The following is a 16,826-nucleotide window of genomic DNA, read 5'->3' on the forward strand; positions in this document are numbered from 1 at the left end:
GTTTGACATTTTTACCCATGAAATTAACTGTGGGCAAACCTTACAGCCCAGCAATATGTATATACCCTAGGAAAAAAAATCTTTCTCCCATGTCTCAATAACACATACATTTAAGATTCATGAAAGTAGAATTATTCAAAATACAAGCAACTCAAGCATTCATCTGTTTACAGACTACTATTAAGGTCTTTTGTAATTCTCATTTGATTAATTTCTCAGAGCCTTCAACAAAAAGGCACTCTTCTACTTTATAAACATCTTGTTTCTCTTATCAATAAACTTCCGGCTGCTTATTTGCCAACAATATTTCCATTAACGTCTCTCACTTCAGTTTCTAGCACCTGAAAGATAGGTGTAAGACCTACTGCACTAAGATACTGTAGAATTTAAATGATTTAATACTTATAAAACATTTAGAATGATGCATGACTCCTAATAAGTTCACTGTGTCTTCAGCCATTATCCAAACATGAAATGTCAGAGATCCTCAGGACTCTATTCTCAGTGTCTTGTTCTGCTTTCTATAATCCTGCCCAAGATAGTGTCATCTTCTCTAACGGTTCAATCTCTAGACTAAACTTTATGCTCCAGATCATACACTTTTAAATACATACCCCATAATATCTCACAAGCACATTAAAATCAGAGGTTAGAGCCAAAAGTGGTTTTAGGATTGCACAGTTGGGTGGCTGGCAAAATCATTTAATGAGCTTAGAAATACCAGGGAAAGGAGGTTTCTGTTTTGTGTGGATGAGGTAAAAAAAAAAAAAAAAAAAAAAAAAAAAAACTCAATTTTTTTTTTTTTTTTTACGGTGCTGGGGATTGAACCCAGAGCCTTGTGCTTGGCGAGGTGAGCACTCTACCAACTGAGCTATCTCCCCAGCCCTCAATTTTGTACTGAGATTTCTGTTTCACAATAAGGACACTAGAGACAAGAAGACTAAAGTTCCAAGAAAAGGTTGTTAGTTAGGGAAGATAATGGAAAGTTAAGGTGACCTGCCTTGATTAGGCCAATAGAAGAGAATGATAAAGGAAAGAAGATTCTATGTTTTTTTTTTTTTTTCCTTTTTGTGTGGTACTGCAGATTGAACCCAGGGATGCTTAACTACTAAGCTATACCCTCAGCCCTCTCCTTCCGCTTATTTTGAGACAATCTCATTAAGTTGTCCAGGCTGAACTCAAACTTGCAATCCTCCTGCCTCAGCCTCCCAAATCACTGGGATTATAGGCCTGGGCCACTGTGTCCAGAATATTTCACATTATTTAACAAGTTTAGCAAGTACATTAAATATAACACAGGATCAGAGTTTAGAAGTAAGAGAAAGAAACCATATCCTAATTCTTTAATGAAAAAACTTCTGTGGAACCAAAGGTATCAAGTGCCCCTTGCCTATTGCTCAAGAACTCACTTGTCTCTTGGTTCTCCATTTCAAATCCATATCTGAACTAAAACATAGTTATAAATGGAACTCTTAAAATCAACTCAATTAAGAAATTCTTCTTACCAGGCATGGTGGCACACACCTGCAACCCCAGTAACTTGGGTGGCTGAGACAGGAGAATTACAAGTTCAAGGCCAGCCTCAGTAGCAAAATTCTGTCTCAAAATAAAACAGGGCTAGAGGAGTGGAGGTCAGGGGTAGAATACCCTGGATTCAATTCCCAGTACAGCCAAAAAAAAAAAAAAAAAAAAGCCATATAGATAAGAGAAAGCTTATATTATTACCAATGTCTGTTGGGTTAAAGAAGAAAATCAAACTAAAATTACCAAATTTCTTACAAATTTAAAAATAAAACATCGAAACCTAATATAGCTAAAGCAGTACTTAAAGGAAAAACCATACTCTAAGGAATTTTAAAAATAAAGTTTTTGTTAGAAAAAGTAGCAAACAAATCAAAAGGGAACAGAAAAAGGCAAAAAGTGAAAATTTTAAAAATCCAAAACCTAATTCTTAAGGAAAAAAAAAAAATGTGTGTATATGTGTGTATGGTGTATATGTATAAATACATATATACACTTTTTCTATAGACATATATGTGTACACACACACACACACACCCCTATCACTACCAAGCTTCATTAAGGATAAACGGAGGTCTGCCTATGTAGGTTGCCAGAACTGAAGTGGACTGCACAGTGGGAAAGAAAGAAAGCCCTCCTTGGCAGAAATTTTTAAAGGTTAAAATAAATAATCTCAAGATAAATAAATAAATAAATAAATAAATAAATGAGGAAATACAGCCACAAAAATTAAAAATAAATAGAAAGTACCCAAATATGCAGGCATGAACTTTTATTAAAGGAACAACTTCATCCCAATCTATGCAAATAAATTTTTAAAAGTAGATAAAATAAATGATCTTCAAGAAAAAGGTTTTGAAGGTTGATTCCAAAAGAAAAATCTAAACAAAATCAATTTTCAAAGGAAAAAAATTGACAATATTTTCAAAGAGCTCCATTCCCGCCTCAAAAAAAAAATTTCAGATAGATTCACAGTGGAGCTCAACCAAACTTTAAAGCTTATGTATTATGGAGACTACTGCCACACAAAATAAATTTTAAAAAATAAAGTGAATGAATAAGTGTAGTACAAAGAATATTTAGGGCAGCAACACTATTCTAAATGACACTATAATGGTAGATGTGACACACAAAATACAGCAAAGGGGCTGCAGGTATATGCTTCAGTGGCAGAGTACTGGCCTACCATACAAAACTTCTGGGTTCCATCCCTAGTACCTATCTCCCCCACAAAAAAAAAAAAAAAAAAAAAAAAAAAAAAGAAATAAAGAAAAGATAAACAATATGCAACATCAAAAGTGAACCCCAATATAAACTATGAACTTTAGGGTGATGATGATGTGACAATGAGGTTTATCGAATGTAACAAATGCACCTCTCTGGTGAGGGACATATATAATGGAAGAGGCTGGGGGTAGGCAAGGGAGCACGTGGAAACTTGTATTTTTTGCTCCATTTCCCTATAAACCTAAAATTGCTCAAAAACTAAAGTCTATTAAAAAATAGGAAAAGACAAAAATAAAGACCACCCAAAAAAGTACCTATAGTAGGCTAAGTTGTATAGAAAATGAGGGTTGGAAGAAGGATATTTATTTATATAAATTTAAAGAAATTCTGGAAGAACATAACAATCTATTAACAATGAATATATAGTAATATGAGAACTGACCAGAGAAAAGATGGGGTGAAAGAAAAACTACAACTTTTTAAATATTTCCTGGTTTCTGAACTGTATGAAATATTAACGATTTTTAAAACTAAACTCAGGGCTTTTGTTTTTTACCTTTAATTGACATAGTAACTGTACACATTTGTGGGCTAGAGTGTGATATTTCTATACATGTATACATCATATAAGGATCATATCAGGGTAAGTGGCATTTCCATCACCTTGAATATTTATCATTTCCTTGTGTTGAGAACATTCAGATCCTCTCTACTAGCTATTTTGAAATACACAATTAATAGTTGTCAACCTGATATGCACCAGATACTATTTCCTTTTGATCTATTAAGCCTCTGGTCTCACTACATTCACCCAGAGTTTTATTAAGAAACCCGTGTGTCTGACAAAGAATCATAAATCACTTACCAACTGATCTGGATTAAGTTGTTCTCCATTTTTCAGACGATCTTTGTAATCTTCCAGTTTGAGCTGCAAAAGAGAAACTTGTATCTACTATGATCTGATAAAAAATTCGGAAGCAAATAAATACCAGACCTTGTTCGCTTTGAAAACCAAGTTCTTGAAGTAAGCTATCAATATGCAAGAATACCATTTACTACAGGCAGGCAGCAATTAAACCACATAGGATAACATTACTCTGGTCTGCACTGTTCCAGGGTAGCCAGTCCCTTTGTCCCACAGAGTTGAGCCCTCAGATTTGCCACTACTTTTTTGTATTGTTTCATTCAACTGCTGCAACAAAACCCTGACATTGGCTGACTTTAGGCTTTAGGTCAACATCTCAATGGTGCAACGGCCTTAGCTCCAAGCACAGCTTGAATACCATAGGTATAAGCCATTGAAAATGGGATGTTCTAACGCTGGTGTTTCAACTATTTCTATAGTTGCAATAGGAAAGTGCCTCTCTTGAGGTGAAATATTCTTACAGGTAATAACCATGTATCCATGCACCCCAGGAGTTGGAGCAGTAGGATAGAGTTGAGTGATGATAGAGCAGTGTGGCAGCTGCTTCATGTTCCCCTTTCATTTAATTCTCACAACTCTAAAGTAAGTAGTAGTCTCTTGTTTTAAAAATGGAAGAAATGGGTTAGGTGATCGAATTCCCAACATGTATGAATACTTCTGAAGAAGGACCTCCACAAAAGTAACTTTTTGGCTATGTGATTAATGGAATCCGTGGTGATTTAGTGCCCCAGTGTAAGAGTAACAAAATTTCAAACGGATAAGGCCAGTTTGTTGTAAAGGACCACAGTAGAGCCATTAAGAATAAAAGGTCTGCTGGGCATTGTAGAATATGCCTGTAATCCCAGCAACACAGGAGGCTGAGGTAAGAGCACAAGTTCAAAGTCAACCTCAGCAACTTAGTGAGGCCCTAAGCAACTTAGTGAGACCCTGTCTCAAATTTTTAAAAAATAATAAAAGGGGTTGAGGACGTGGCTTAGTGGTCGAGCACCCCCTAGGTTCAAGGTTCAATCCCCAGTACAAAAAAAGAAAAAGAAAAAGAAAAAAGAAAGAAAGGTCTTGGGAAAGGAGAAATACTGAGGAATGATATTGGCCAAATTATACTGTTAAACTGTGTGAGGTTACAACAAATCCTACTACCATGTACAACTACATGCACCAATAAAAATATGTGGGGAAATAAAAGAATGTAAGGTCTTCATAGTACTTAATCGCACTGAACCTAGAGAAGTTTCCCAAAAATGTGCACAAAGGGAGCATCTATCAACATGTTAAATGTTTTTGATGTATGAAGCATAATAAATGCAAAAAAGGGAGACTTTTTTGGTACTTGGGGATTTATCCCAGGGACATTTAACCATGAGCCACATCCCAGGCTTACAATCCTTCTGCCTCAGCCTCCTGAGCCACTGGGATTACCCACCACACCAGGCTGAAAAAAAAAAAGGGATTTAAAAGGACAGTGTGGTGCTAGATTGTTAGAATATGAAAGTATTGGAAATGATGGGGAAAGCTTTCATATGATAAGAAATGTGACAGGTTCACAAAATACACGTATCCCACTACATGCTAGCCCAAGTTCACTACTATTAACCAGTCTACATGTCTAGCAATTGAGATTTTATTATTAGCCTGTAAGCTAATTACAAATAATTCATTTTCCAGGACCTTTAAATGAAGGTTTTTTTTTTTTTTTTTAAAGAACAAAATTATTCTAAAATTATAAAAATTATAAAGGTAAAATACTTTTTCTCTCTTGCTTTTTAAGACAGGGGTCTTGCTATATTACCCAGTCTGGCCTTGAACTCCTGGGCTCAAGCAATTCTCCTGCCTCAAGTAGTTGGGACTAGAGGCACATGCCCCGGTACCGGCTCAAAGCATTCTCCTCTTAAAGACTTCTATTTATAATTAGACTACTTAATGCATAGGGACTTACCTTAGTCAATCATATGCCCCCAACCCTGTGGTGCTCAATTGGGCAATTCTGTCCCCCAGAGACATCTGGCAATGTCTGGAGATAGTTTGGGTTATCACAACTTGGGGATTTAGAGGAAAGTGGACCCACATCTTTTGGTAGAGACAAGGAATGTCACTAACCATCCCAAAATGCTCAGGATAGCAAAGAATTATCTGGCACAAAATATCACTGGTGTCAAGGTTTCAAATTCTGTTCTAATTTCATGGTTAAACTTACTAGTTCAGTTATCTGCTAAATTACATGACATTTTCCTGATAGGAAACTTCCTAAAGGAAGCACAAATGTAAGAAAATTCTTTTCTAGCATTACAGTAGCCACAACTTAAGGTTATTTTTCATACTAAACTTGATATTTAAGGAAATATATAAAAAACAAATTGCATTTATTAGAGCCATAATAATGACATAAACCCACTATATTTTTCAAGCATTTCTCAGGTTCCTCCTGTATTAGCGTTAAGAGTCTTAAAATGCTTTCCCAGAAGCTTGAAACAAAATCACTGGTACTATCAGGTATTCAAAATTAAAGAGGAACAATGGTTAAGCTAGAGAATATAGGTTTACATATATGTTTACATTCATAGTTTATGCTTTGACTAATTCTCATAGTGGTAGGGAATTTGTGCTGACACAGCAAAATTTACCTCATCACACTTTTGATCAAATGCATGCATTCAAAAGAAAAATGGTGAAGCTATTAGCAACTGGCCCTTCTTTACTTCCTTCTTAACTTAAAAAGAAAGGAAGAAAGAAAGAGAAAGAGAGAGATGGGGGTGAGGGGAGATAAAGTCAACCAGATTTTAAAAAATCTTGAAACCCTCCATTAAAAGCAACTTCCCAGGATTAGGGGTATAGCTCAGTGATAGAGCACTTGCCTAGCATGTTTGAGGCCCGGGGTTCAATCTCCAGCACCACAAAAAGAATTTTTAAAATAATAATAATAAGCCAAACAACCTTCCTACAGTTTAACTAGATCTTGACATAAAAGTATTTAGGAGCATGTAGGTCCAGATACGTTACTCAGCTTACTGTTTAAAGCAGAAGAGAATCATGACACAACAAAGCAATGTTCAGCACTGTTTCACAGGCTACATGACTCAGGAAATGGGAAATGATTTGATACATCAGCATTTACTATAACTTTAAACTGATAATAACCCCTGGGCCTTTTTACAAGGCTGTCCACAATACTTTCACCTACCAATCTTAAACCAACAGCTAGCAAACATAAAAATTAGTGCTGAAACATTTTTTGGCTCTACCATGGTTAAAGCTTCCAATGACTGCAGCAGCTATACTGCAATATCAACTGCTGCAGAAGTCACAAGGAAAACAAGCTAAAAAAGCAGGCTTTTATTCATCTATGAAAAAAAACATTAATACTATACTCAAAAAAAATCTGCCCTAAAATAACTAGCTCTTCAAGAATTTCAAGAGCAGTATGCATAATAGTTTCGCTATGAAGAATACTGTTATTCGGCTGTGCTGACAAAAGAAACAAAAGGTTTAATACATTCAATATTTGGCCTGCTTGTTTAAATTGTTCTCAGACAACTAAATCCCAAGGTTAGTTAAATCTTCAGGAAAGAAGATGGATGATTCTTGACAAAGAAAATGTCAACTTTTTAACCCTTGTTTAAGATCATGCATATACAGGGCTGGGAGGGGAAAAAAAGTTACCTTCTTTTTCTCGATGTTTCTAATTTTGTGTTTAAGGCATATGAGTCCATTATCAATATAGGTCTCATATGCCTGGGAAGGAGATGCAGCAGAACTGAGAGTAGACTGCAGGGGGCTGAGGGCCCGCTGGCTTTCCCCGTGCTGATTGTGGTTCACTTGGGGCTTGGCTGACTTCATATTCCCCTCTCTTCCCTCCTCTGAATGGCCTGAAGGTGACTGGTAACCAAAAAGGGATGGAGAGAGTTGCACCATTGAAACAGATGAGGCTGAAGGAGGGGGGGGAAAAAGTTAAGTATAAAAATAAACTAGAGGGACAAGCCAGGCTTTAACTTCCCTGGGGAAGTTTAGACCCACTTTCTTAAAATTCTCTTCCACAGAAGTGAATTCAGAACCTAATGGTGCTTCAGATACTAGATGTCCATCCCATTATTTTTTAAAAAATAATTAGTGACAAGCACTCGCCAATAAGAATAGCCTTTACATAAGCAAAATCTACAATATGGGGGATATTTCCAGAAATTCGATTTTCCACATGGTCAGGAAGAACAACCCATAAGCCATGGTTTCCAAGCTCCTCTCTTAAGGGCATTATCACAGTCTGGATAATTTCTGTGATCAAATGATCTCTCACATGCACATACAAATAAGCTCTATGTTGGCATCTCTAAAGCAACCACTGGAACCTCTTTATCTGATCCCTCTCTCGCAGCCCCCAATCTAAATTATGAATGACATTTAAAAGAAAATCTTAAACTCACTCGCTAAGTGAACCAGCAGTTTCTTGAACAAGAATGTTAAGTTCCCTTTGATCGCTCTAGGACCTAGAGGTTAAGTCCATTTCTACTGGACATTTTCAGTCAGGTACCCAATCAAGCTGCTGTCACCCGAGTTGATTTTCGGATTGTCTTAGGCATCCTAGCAAGCATTCAACTGCTCTCATCAGTGGCCCTTGGGCACTGAGGTATGCATCCCACGCCCCTCAGGAGCATCCCAAAGCAAGGGCAAAATAGGCCCCTAGCAAACCAGCGCTGATCCCAAGTCCCCAAATGGGTCCCGCTTGGGGAACCTCGACCCAGTGGCCCCGAAGGGACCGACCCCTCCCCCTTCCCACAGCCCTCGGAGGCCACTTCTGCAAGGTCGCTGGGGAGGCCGACCTGGGGAGAAAGGCACGAGCCGCTGCCCTCGAGGACCCCGCCCAGCGATGCAGAGCCCCCCTCCACCTCGTCACTGCCACCCGGACCTGCCCACCCTCGCCAGGCGGGTCACCTCCCCACGCCGCGCCGACCGAGGCCGCCGCAGCCCGGCTTCACCTCCCCAGGCCGCCAAGGCCGCCGCTGCCGCAGCCCGGGCCCGCCTTCGAAAGCCGGCGGGAGCCAGGCGAGCTGCGGAGGTGGACCGGCGCCACCCCGCACTCGCGTCTCCTCCTCCTGTCTCCTCCCTCTCCCCTCCCAGTCCTGGCCCGCGGCGTCTGTGGCGCCGGGCGCTCCGCCGACTCAGCCGCTCGTGCCCAGGCCCGCCCTTTCCGCCGCGCGCAGCTTTTATAAGCCGCGCCCCGCCCCGTCCCCCGCCCGCGCGCGCGCCCGCGGGCCGCCCCGCCTCCTTCCGGCGTGTCTACCCTGGCCGCCGCCGGCCTCTGTCAGCTGGGCGTTCGTTCCCGGGACCTGGGGCTGGCGGTCGGTCAGGAGAGGGCGCATTCTCCAGCGGTTGCAAATTGCTGGGCACCAGGTGACCGGCGTAAGGACGAACGCCGGTAGGCGGTAAACCGCGCAGCCCCAGCGGCGGGGCCTTACTGATTGCATTCAGCACGAACTGGCAGCGCAACCTTGAACAGGTGATTTCAATGCCTTGAAAAGGGCAACACCTTTTTGAGCCCTTTGTGGAACTGCCAAATAAACCAGTCTTGCCTCTGGTGATTTAGGTGGGCACTTGTGAAATGCAGAGGCGTCTTTGCCACTTGGGTAACACCCTTCTTAGTAGGATGGAGAAAATCACCATTTCCAAAGCAGGGACTTTGGAGCAGAATGCCCCAGATCAGCGTTGCACCAAAACCATACTAACGCAACTCTGCATCCTTCATTAATAAAGATTATGTTTATTTGGGTTGTTATTTGTTGTTGTGAAATGGATGAATTTAGTAGCACTCAACAACTGGTAAAAAAAAAAAAAAAAAAAAAAAAAAAAAAAAATTAAAGAAAAAAATTTTTGGTAAGGATTCATTAAAATAGGAGGAAAGGCTGGGAATACATCAGAGTTTCTGAAGGAAAGGACAAGTGTTTCTTACCAAATAAACAAGTTTTTAAAAATTAATAACTTGTCCCCAACACGTGTCCAGCTGTTTTTACCAAATGGAATTGCTTTAGGTCTTGTACTAAGGCTGTGATAAAAATTGAGGCTAACAGGAGAAGAACAGAAACATCAGAAGCATAATCAAGAAAATAAGGCTCCAGTTTTAAGTCTGACAGATCCCTCACAAAAAATGTTTTGTGTTAGCTTTTCTTGATACAGTATTTTGCCCTTTATTGTCTGTGTTCTTTCAGTTCCTGGTGATATAATGTACCTTAATGTTACATTTTAGCTTTAAATCTCTGAATCTCATGTAGCAACCTTGAAGGTCAGACAAATAGGACAGTTTTCATTTGACTGTTTATAACAGGAGAAAGAACAAACTGCTGAGGAGAGAAGGAAGGTTATGCCTCCACCCTTGACCACACACAAAAAGAGTGAACACGATTAGAAATATTGTGGAGACTAAGGGTGTAGCTCAGTGGTAGAGTGTTTGTCTAGCCCACTCAAGGCCCTGAGTTCCTCCCAGTACTGAAAAGAAAAGCTAAGGGCACAGGTTTGAATCAAGGAGTTGGCACAAAGCTGGAGCTTGCATTATACCTGTTGTATGTAGCTTGAACTAATAATAAAACCTAAAACTGATCTTTCCAAACCAGACAAAACTATCCCTTGAATTGTAAAGATTTCACTAGAGATTTCAAGTAATCCATTAAATGAAATAAATCATTTATTTCCCAACATACCTTGCAAAAATGAATCAAGAAAATGCAGAAGTAAAAATAATTAAGCATCAAGTCCAGTACAATACAGTCTGTGTACACATAGCATAACATTTATGGGAGAATACACAATCATGTTATAGCCATGTCTTCTGGAAAATGGAAAAGATAATTTAGAAAAAAGCTTTCTGGGGGCTGGGAATGTAGCTCAGTGGTGGAGTGCCTGCCTCACTTGTGTGAGGCCCTGGGTTCAATTGCTAGCACCACCAAAAAATAAAAAGTAAAATAAACAATTTCCTGCCAGAGGAGATCCTTAAAGCCAACAAATCTGGCTTGTTTTGAAAAGAACTGCCCCAAAACTTTTATTTGTCAATGATTTGGTTTATTTCTCCTTACCCTGTTCCCTATTTTCTATAATACCTTAATATGTCTTGCCCACTGGAAGACAGTGTTTGTAGACCTCCACCTCCAAGCTTAGCGAGGAATTACAATATTTGAAATATGATAAAAAGTACTGTTTCAAATCCATAAGGGAAGAATACATTCAGGTCCCTCTACAGATATTCACTGGACGCCTGCTTAACTGTCAGGTGATAGGGATCTAATGGTGAGTGAGACAATATGGCCCCTGTCCTCCTGGAACTGGGTGGGAATTCAATAAAAGCTATAGGTATAAATGGCAATAACAACCAAATCAATAAAATAGACAAAAATATTAAAGAGTGTCAGGGACCAAGAAGTTCTCATTCTGAGAACATTCTGACCTTTACAATAAGCAGCAGCGCCCCTCCCCCCCCTCCTGGCTGATAATTCTGACAGTATGGCGCCTATGGCGCCCACGGCTTCTCTTCCGGGACTACACTTTCCCGCCGGCGCGAACTTCACCTTCCCGCCAGCGTGAATTTGCACCCTATCAGGAACCCAGCAGAAGAACACAACCAACCAGGCTGCACCTCGTCATACCCCTCATTCCCTCAGCATAAATACCCGTGAGAACAATAAAAATTTGCAGCTTGATCAGAATTCCTGTCTTGCTGTCACTCCCTGTGTCTCTTGTCCCTTCATTCCTTCTCTCTTAGGTTTGCCGTCCGCGTTGATGTCCCGCGGGTCGGGACAAAAGAGATGGTTTCATTTTGGCAAAAACAACCAAACTTTAGATCCATTGAAAATATGAAATGTTAAATATGCATTGTCTGGCACAGGTACCATTCCTGCAGGGCATGCTGCAGTCACTTACAATTAATGTAGTTTCATGTTGACACTGAAAAGATTAATTCACCAGAGGATGTGAAAGCTGGTAGCATACAAATGGAGGTGTGAGAAATTATCTTGGACATTTTGTTACAGGTGATAGAAGTCTGCTTCTCAGTGGTTCTGTAAGACTGGGGTAGGGTCAAAGGAGAAGGGGGGGACAAAGGAAGATAGAGATTCTTGGGGAAATAGTTAACATAAGTTTATTTAAAATATTGTATTTTCACATAATTTCAGATTGACAGAATATCTCTTCAAGATTTGAGGAGAAATTTTTTTCATGAAAGTAAAGACCCAAGCAATACAGACCTCAGGTAGGAAAAAGGTTTCCATAATCATGTTTTTAAGATTAATATTTTTGTGGGTTTTTTTCATAAAATTATAATTACATATTATAGTTTGGTTTATACTATTTTTTATTACTAGAATTAATGCATTAATAGTGTTTCACCATTAAGTTCATTTGAAATAAAAGTCCTTTGGAAGAGAATGACCAGTGCAGCTGCTTTCATAATGTCCCTGTCATGAGCTACCTTACATTTTCTGTGGCACTTCCCTACTTCCCTTTCCAGTGTCCTCTCCCTGCTGCCCAGTTTGAAGTACCTACCTCGAATTCTTTTTGTTTGTAATTAATATCAAGTAAAAGTAGACAGCAGGTTCTACCTTTCCACCAGTAACTGAACTCCTTCTTGTTATTTGATCTAAATGTCCCTGTATTCGTTTTACACTCATCATAATGCTGATATTCTTTAGGCTACTGGAAATAGACTCTTTAAAACCATACAGCATAATTAAAGCTTTAAAGCAGATATTTCTGCCAAAACAAATTCAATGAGTTACCTATTTAAAAAATATTTCCCTTAATCCTCAGCCGAAGACTTAGAGAATGCATATTGCTCCTATAGGTTGACAGTGAGATGATTTTTAGATCATGGAAAAGAAAAGAAAATAAACAGTATGTTGGTTTTCATTTCATATTTTTTAAACTATGTAGACTTTAAGAACCTTCACATTTTTCTCAAAATGCCTAACAACTAGTAAGTACAACACAGTGGGGAATAAGAAAAAATGGAACTGCACTTAAATAAAATTCACTTAAATGTTTTCATTGATACAAACAGTTTTTCTAGGAAAGAGATTCCCCTTCAGACAGATTGGTAAGTGCACAAGTTAAGTATAAGTTGATTTCTTAGAACTTTAGTTTTATTACCTCTAAAATAAGATAATAATTCACAGGGATGTTTTGGTGATTAATCGAGCTAACAGACGTAAAGTACTTAGCACATTGTCTAGCATGTGATTCTAAATGGTAGTTATTCTTTTTTTTTTCTTTCTTTCTTTTTTCTCTCCCTGCCCCCACCCCACCAGAGTTCTAGGGATTAAACCCAGGGGTGTTTTACCATTGAGCTGTCTTCCTAGCCCTTTTTATTTTGTTTTGAGATGGAGTCTCACTATATTGCCCAGGCTGACCTCAAATTTGGCGATCCTTCTGCCTCAGCCTCCCAAGTCACTTGGATTATAGGTCTGTGCCATCGCACACCTGGCTGGTAGTTATTCTTACAAAAGCAGTTTCCACTCTTATGCTAATGTCTACACTAGAAGACTAGTAAGGAGCCAGGGAGGAACACATCCCATGGAAACTTCTTGACCATTTAGACAGCCTAAGGAAATAAAGTAAGACACCACACAAAGGGCTCCTAAACTAAAACCCCACATCTCAGAGGAGGGCAAATTGACAAGACAGTACAGTCTCCTTTCTCATGCTTTGCATCATTGGGCAACCCAGACGTCTATAAATGTGTACCTAGAGACATTGCAGAACTTACTACATATGAGAATAAATTCTAAGCCTTCTTGCTGGTGCTGGAGTGAGCATCTTCTCTCTAAGACAATTGCTTTTGCTAGTGCTACCTACCACTACCATTATTAATGTTATCAATCCCAAAAACATCTTTTAGAGTTACAGCAACACTGATTCTCCTTCCAAGCAACGTGTGCTTTCGTTTGTGTAAAGCAAAATTTGGAGGCGAGAGGTAGAGGGCAAGAAATGAAACATGGCATCTATAATCACATACAGAAAGAGAACTAGGCTAAGACTCAGGCAGAGTTCTACTTCTGGCTCTTCCCATGATAGTTTGTGAACTTGGGCAAATAACTTAATTTGTCTGTGAACAGTTCCATAATACATCAAGTTGATAGTAATTCTATTCACTTTTCTATATATACACTATCACCAAAGCCATACTACTATCTTCTATGCAGGATATAGCAATGACTCCTCTGGATTTCTTACTTCCCTGTTGGTGCCACTATAATTTCTCATAGGCACTGAAGCAGAGAGATATTTAAGAAATGTAAATCATATAGAATCCCCTGCTCAAGAGTCATAATGGTTTTCTACCCTATCTAGGAGAAAAAAAAATCCACACTGCCTAAAATGTTGGGAGCTGAGGATGTAGCTCAATGGTAGAACACGTGCTTAGCAGGCAGGAAGCCCTGAGTTAAATCTCCAGTATCTGTCCCCCAACACCACCAAAAACAGATGGTGTTCATCATATAAGCCTTCAGTCAGCCCTCTCCCCAACAGCCTCTCTGGCATTATTGTAGTTGACAGACTCTAAGGTGGACCCCCATGATCCCTGCCTCTAGATATTCATTTCTTATGTGTTCCCTGACCAGTGGGTGGGATCTGAATATGTTTTTGACCACAGAATACAGCAAAGATGATGGGATGTCACTTCCATGATAACATTATATAAGACAGTAACCCATCTTGCTTGGAGACTCTTTCCTTTGCTGTCTTTGAGGAAGCAAGCAACCAGGTTGGGAATACCCACATACACAGAGCTGAGAGCAGCCTCCAGCTAACAGCCAACAAGAGTTTGAGCCCCTCAATCCAACAACCACAAGGGTCTGAGTTCTCCCACAACTACTCAAGCTTGGAAGCAGATCCTCAGTGAGCTTCAGATGAGACCCCCTACCCTGGTCAACACTTCAATTGCAGCTTTACAGAGAACCCAGCTAAGCTGTGCCAGAATTCCTGATCCACAGAATGCACTAATAAGTTGTTTTAAGATGCTATGTTTGTGGTAATATTGTTACCTAGCCATAGGTAACTAATACTGTTGCCTTAAACCACACTCCTCACCTACAGCCTACTTACCCTGGCTTTCCTGCTACTCTCCCCATATGTCAAAGTTATTCCTTTCTAAGTGTCTACCCACACCCTCTGCCTAGGAGGCTCTTAACCTAACTCTTCATTTCAACTTTTTCTTGTCATTCAAGGTTTTAGCTCTTATATTTTTCTTATCTACCTAAAGTAGTCATTATGACAGTAACATATTATGTTTTATTTCTCTTCATATGATTTTTTTACTACATGTAAAGTTTTATTTATTTGTTTCCCTACTCTGTAATATGAGTTATTATATACCTAGAACCTCAAACAGTGCCTATAAGTAACATTCAATAAATACGTTGTTATCACTGAATAAGCACTGGGAGATATTTAAGTTCTTGCCAGTATTAAAATAGCCTCAGATCTATAAGGGACATATGCAAAATGTTCATTGTAACAATATTTATGATGTTATGAGTGGGAGATAGCATGGGTGTCCATCACTGGGAGAGTAGATCAGTGAAATTGGTGGCTGCACGCATGGAGGACTGTGCAACAATTAGAAGCAACCGATCATATGTGCATGCTGCACCATGGCTAGACTTAAAGCATAATGCCCAAGATTAAGATGTGTATGATGCACACATTTTGCAAACAAAAATACATATGCACACAAAGTTTCCTATTTTTGTAAGAACCAGGCAAATAAAGCTACATTAGATAGATTAGAATACTTGCCTTTAAGAGGGAAAGGAGATTCAAGTGGGAAATGGGGTTAATAGGGAGTCAATAAAACAGGAGAAGAACCTTGCACAGACTAATTATGATAATGTGCTAGGAATTGAGCTGTATGATTAATTCCATCCTCTGCATCTGAGAGCAGAATTAAAGCAAAAAAAATTGTGTGATTCAGAGATCCAGAAGATATCAGAGTACCACCAGCCTAAAGCTAAGAAGTATTGGATCACATACTGGAAGATGACCTGCACCAGGAGTCTGTTATCTTTGACCTCTACTTTTCCTTCCCTCTGGTTGATACTGGGCATTTGGGTGCTTCCAAATTTTCTCTAAATTAGTCTTCACCCATCATAGGTTTCTTTCATGATTAGACTTAGCCACTCTTTCATTAAGAAGTACACCATGTATAATTCTCTTTCTCTTTGTGACATTAGAACTCTTAATGATCAAAGCCAAGTGTCTTTATGTCTTAGTCTCTGTAGTCACTTGATTATCTGAAGCTAATGTTTGTTCCAAAGGAAGAATTCATAGGAGAAATATCCCTGGGTTTTCAAATCTCATAACAATGTATATATAGTCTTTATTCTCAAAAGCTGATTTAGCAGGTTATAAATCCTTAGCTCACATTTTCCTGCTAACACATAAATGGACTGTCAGACCTCTATATTGCAGTGTATACCTTTTCCCACTGGAATGTCCTTCCCACCTGTCACCTGTCAAACTCTATTCATTCATCTCCAGCCAGTGATGACTTTCAGTCACTATGGAGTCCTTCCTGCCTGCTGTTTTTAAAAAAATATTTTTTAGATGTTGATAGACCTTTATTTATTCATTTATTTTATATGTAGTGCTGAGAATTGAACCTAGTGCCTCACACATGCTAGGCAAGCGCCCTACCACTGAGCCACAACCCCAGCCCTCCTGTCTGCTCTTTATAGAGTTAAGTTCAGTTTTCAGAAGCCGTCTTATGCAACTTTCTATATTATATCACTTAACACTTCATGCATGGCTAAATTTGTTAAACTTTTCCTATATGCCAGGCACCGCTGAGCCATAACAGTAGACATGTAGTGTACGTCAGTAAAATGATGCTTCTACTACATCTTTGTGTTTGTTCTGGAATTAAAAATTGCCTAAGCATCTAAAGGAAATAATACTAAAAATAGTCTTCCAATCAACAGGTTTAACACATAATAAAAGTATTTTTGAGTAGTGCAATCCTTTCCTGCAAGGTTGAGAAAAGCATGTTGAGTACCTCTATTCCCTCATTCCTTTCCATTTCCATTTGAATAATGAGTTTTTCTTCGATCAGTTTTCTTATTTATGTGTGCATTAAATCAAAAACTACATGAGAACTGGGCATGGTGACACAAGCCTGTAATCTCAGCAG

At 39.1% G+C, this 16,826-nt stretch overlaps 1 protein-coding gene across 16 annotated transcripts in view; it reads right to left on the reverse strand.

Annotated features, from left to right (window-relative positions):
* Positions 1 to 8,819, reverse strand: part of Caprin2 (caprin family member 2) — a 41,571-nt gene extending 32,752 nt beyond the window's left edge. For 4 of the 16 annotated variants that reach the window (XM_047548455.1, XM_047548454.1, XM_047548464.1 and 1 more), the window contains exons 1-3: positions 8,594 to 8,771; positions 7,328 to 7,593; positions 3,614 to 3,676 (exon numbers count right to left, since the gene is read on the reverse strand). In XM_047548455.1, coding sequence (XP_047404411.1) covers positions 3,614 to 3,676; positions 7,328 to 7,579 — 315 coding nt within the window. In that variant the 5' untranslated portion in view covers positions 7,580 to 7,593; positions 8,594 to 8,771. Of the gene's footprint in view, positions 1 to 3,613; positions 3,677 to 7,327; positions 7,594 to 8,085; positions 8,379 to 8,575 lie in introns of those variants that run through there. The other 12 variants (XM_047548461.1, XM_047548468.1, XM_047548458.1 and 9 more) reach the window with 11 other exon arrangements.
* Between the last annotated feature and the right edge of the window lie 8,007 nt (positions 8,820 to 16,826).

This window comes from Sciurus carolinensis, chromosome 4 (assembly GCF_902686445.1).
Source record: "Sciurus carolinensis chromosome 4, mSciCar1.2, whole genome shotgun sequence".
NCBI lineage: Eukaryota > Metazoa > Chordata > Mammalia > Rodentia > Sciuridae > Sciurus > Sciurus carolinensis.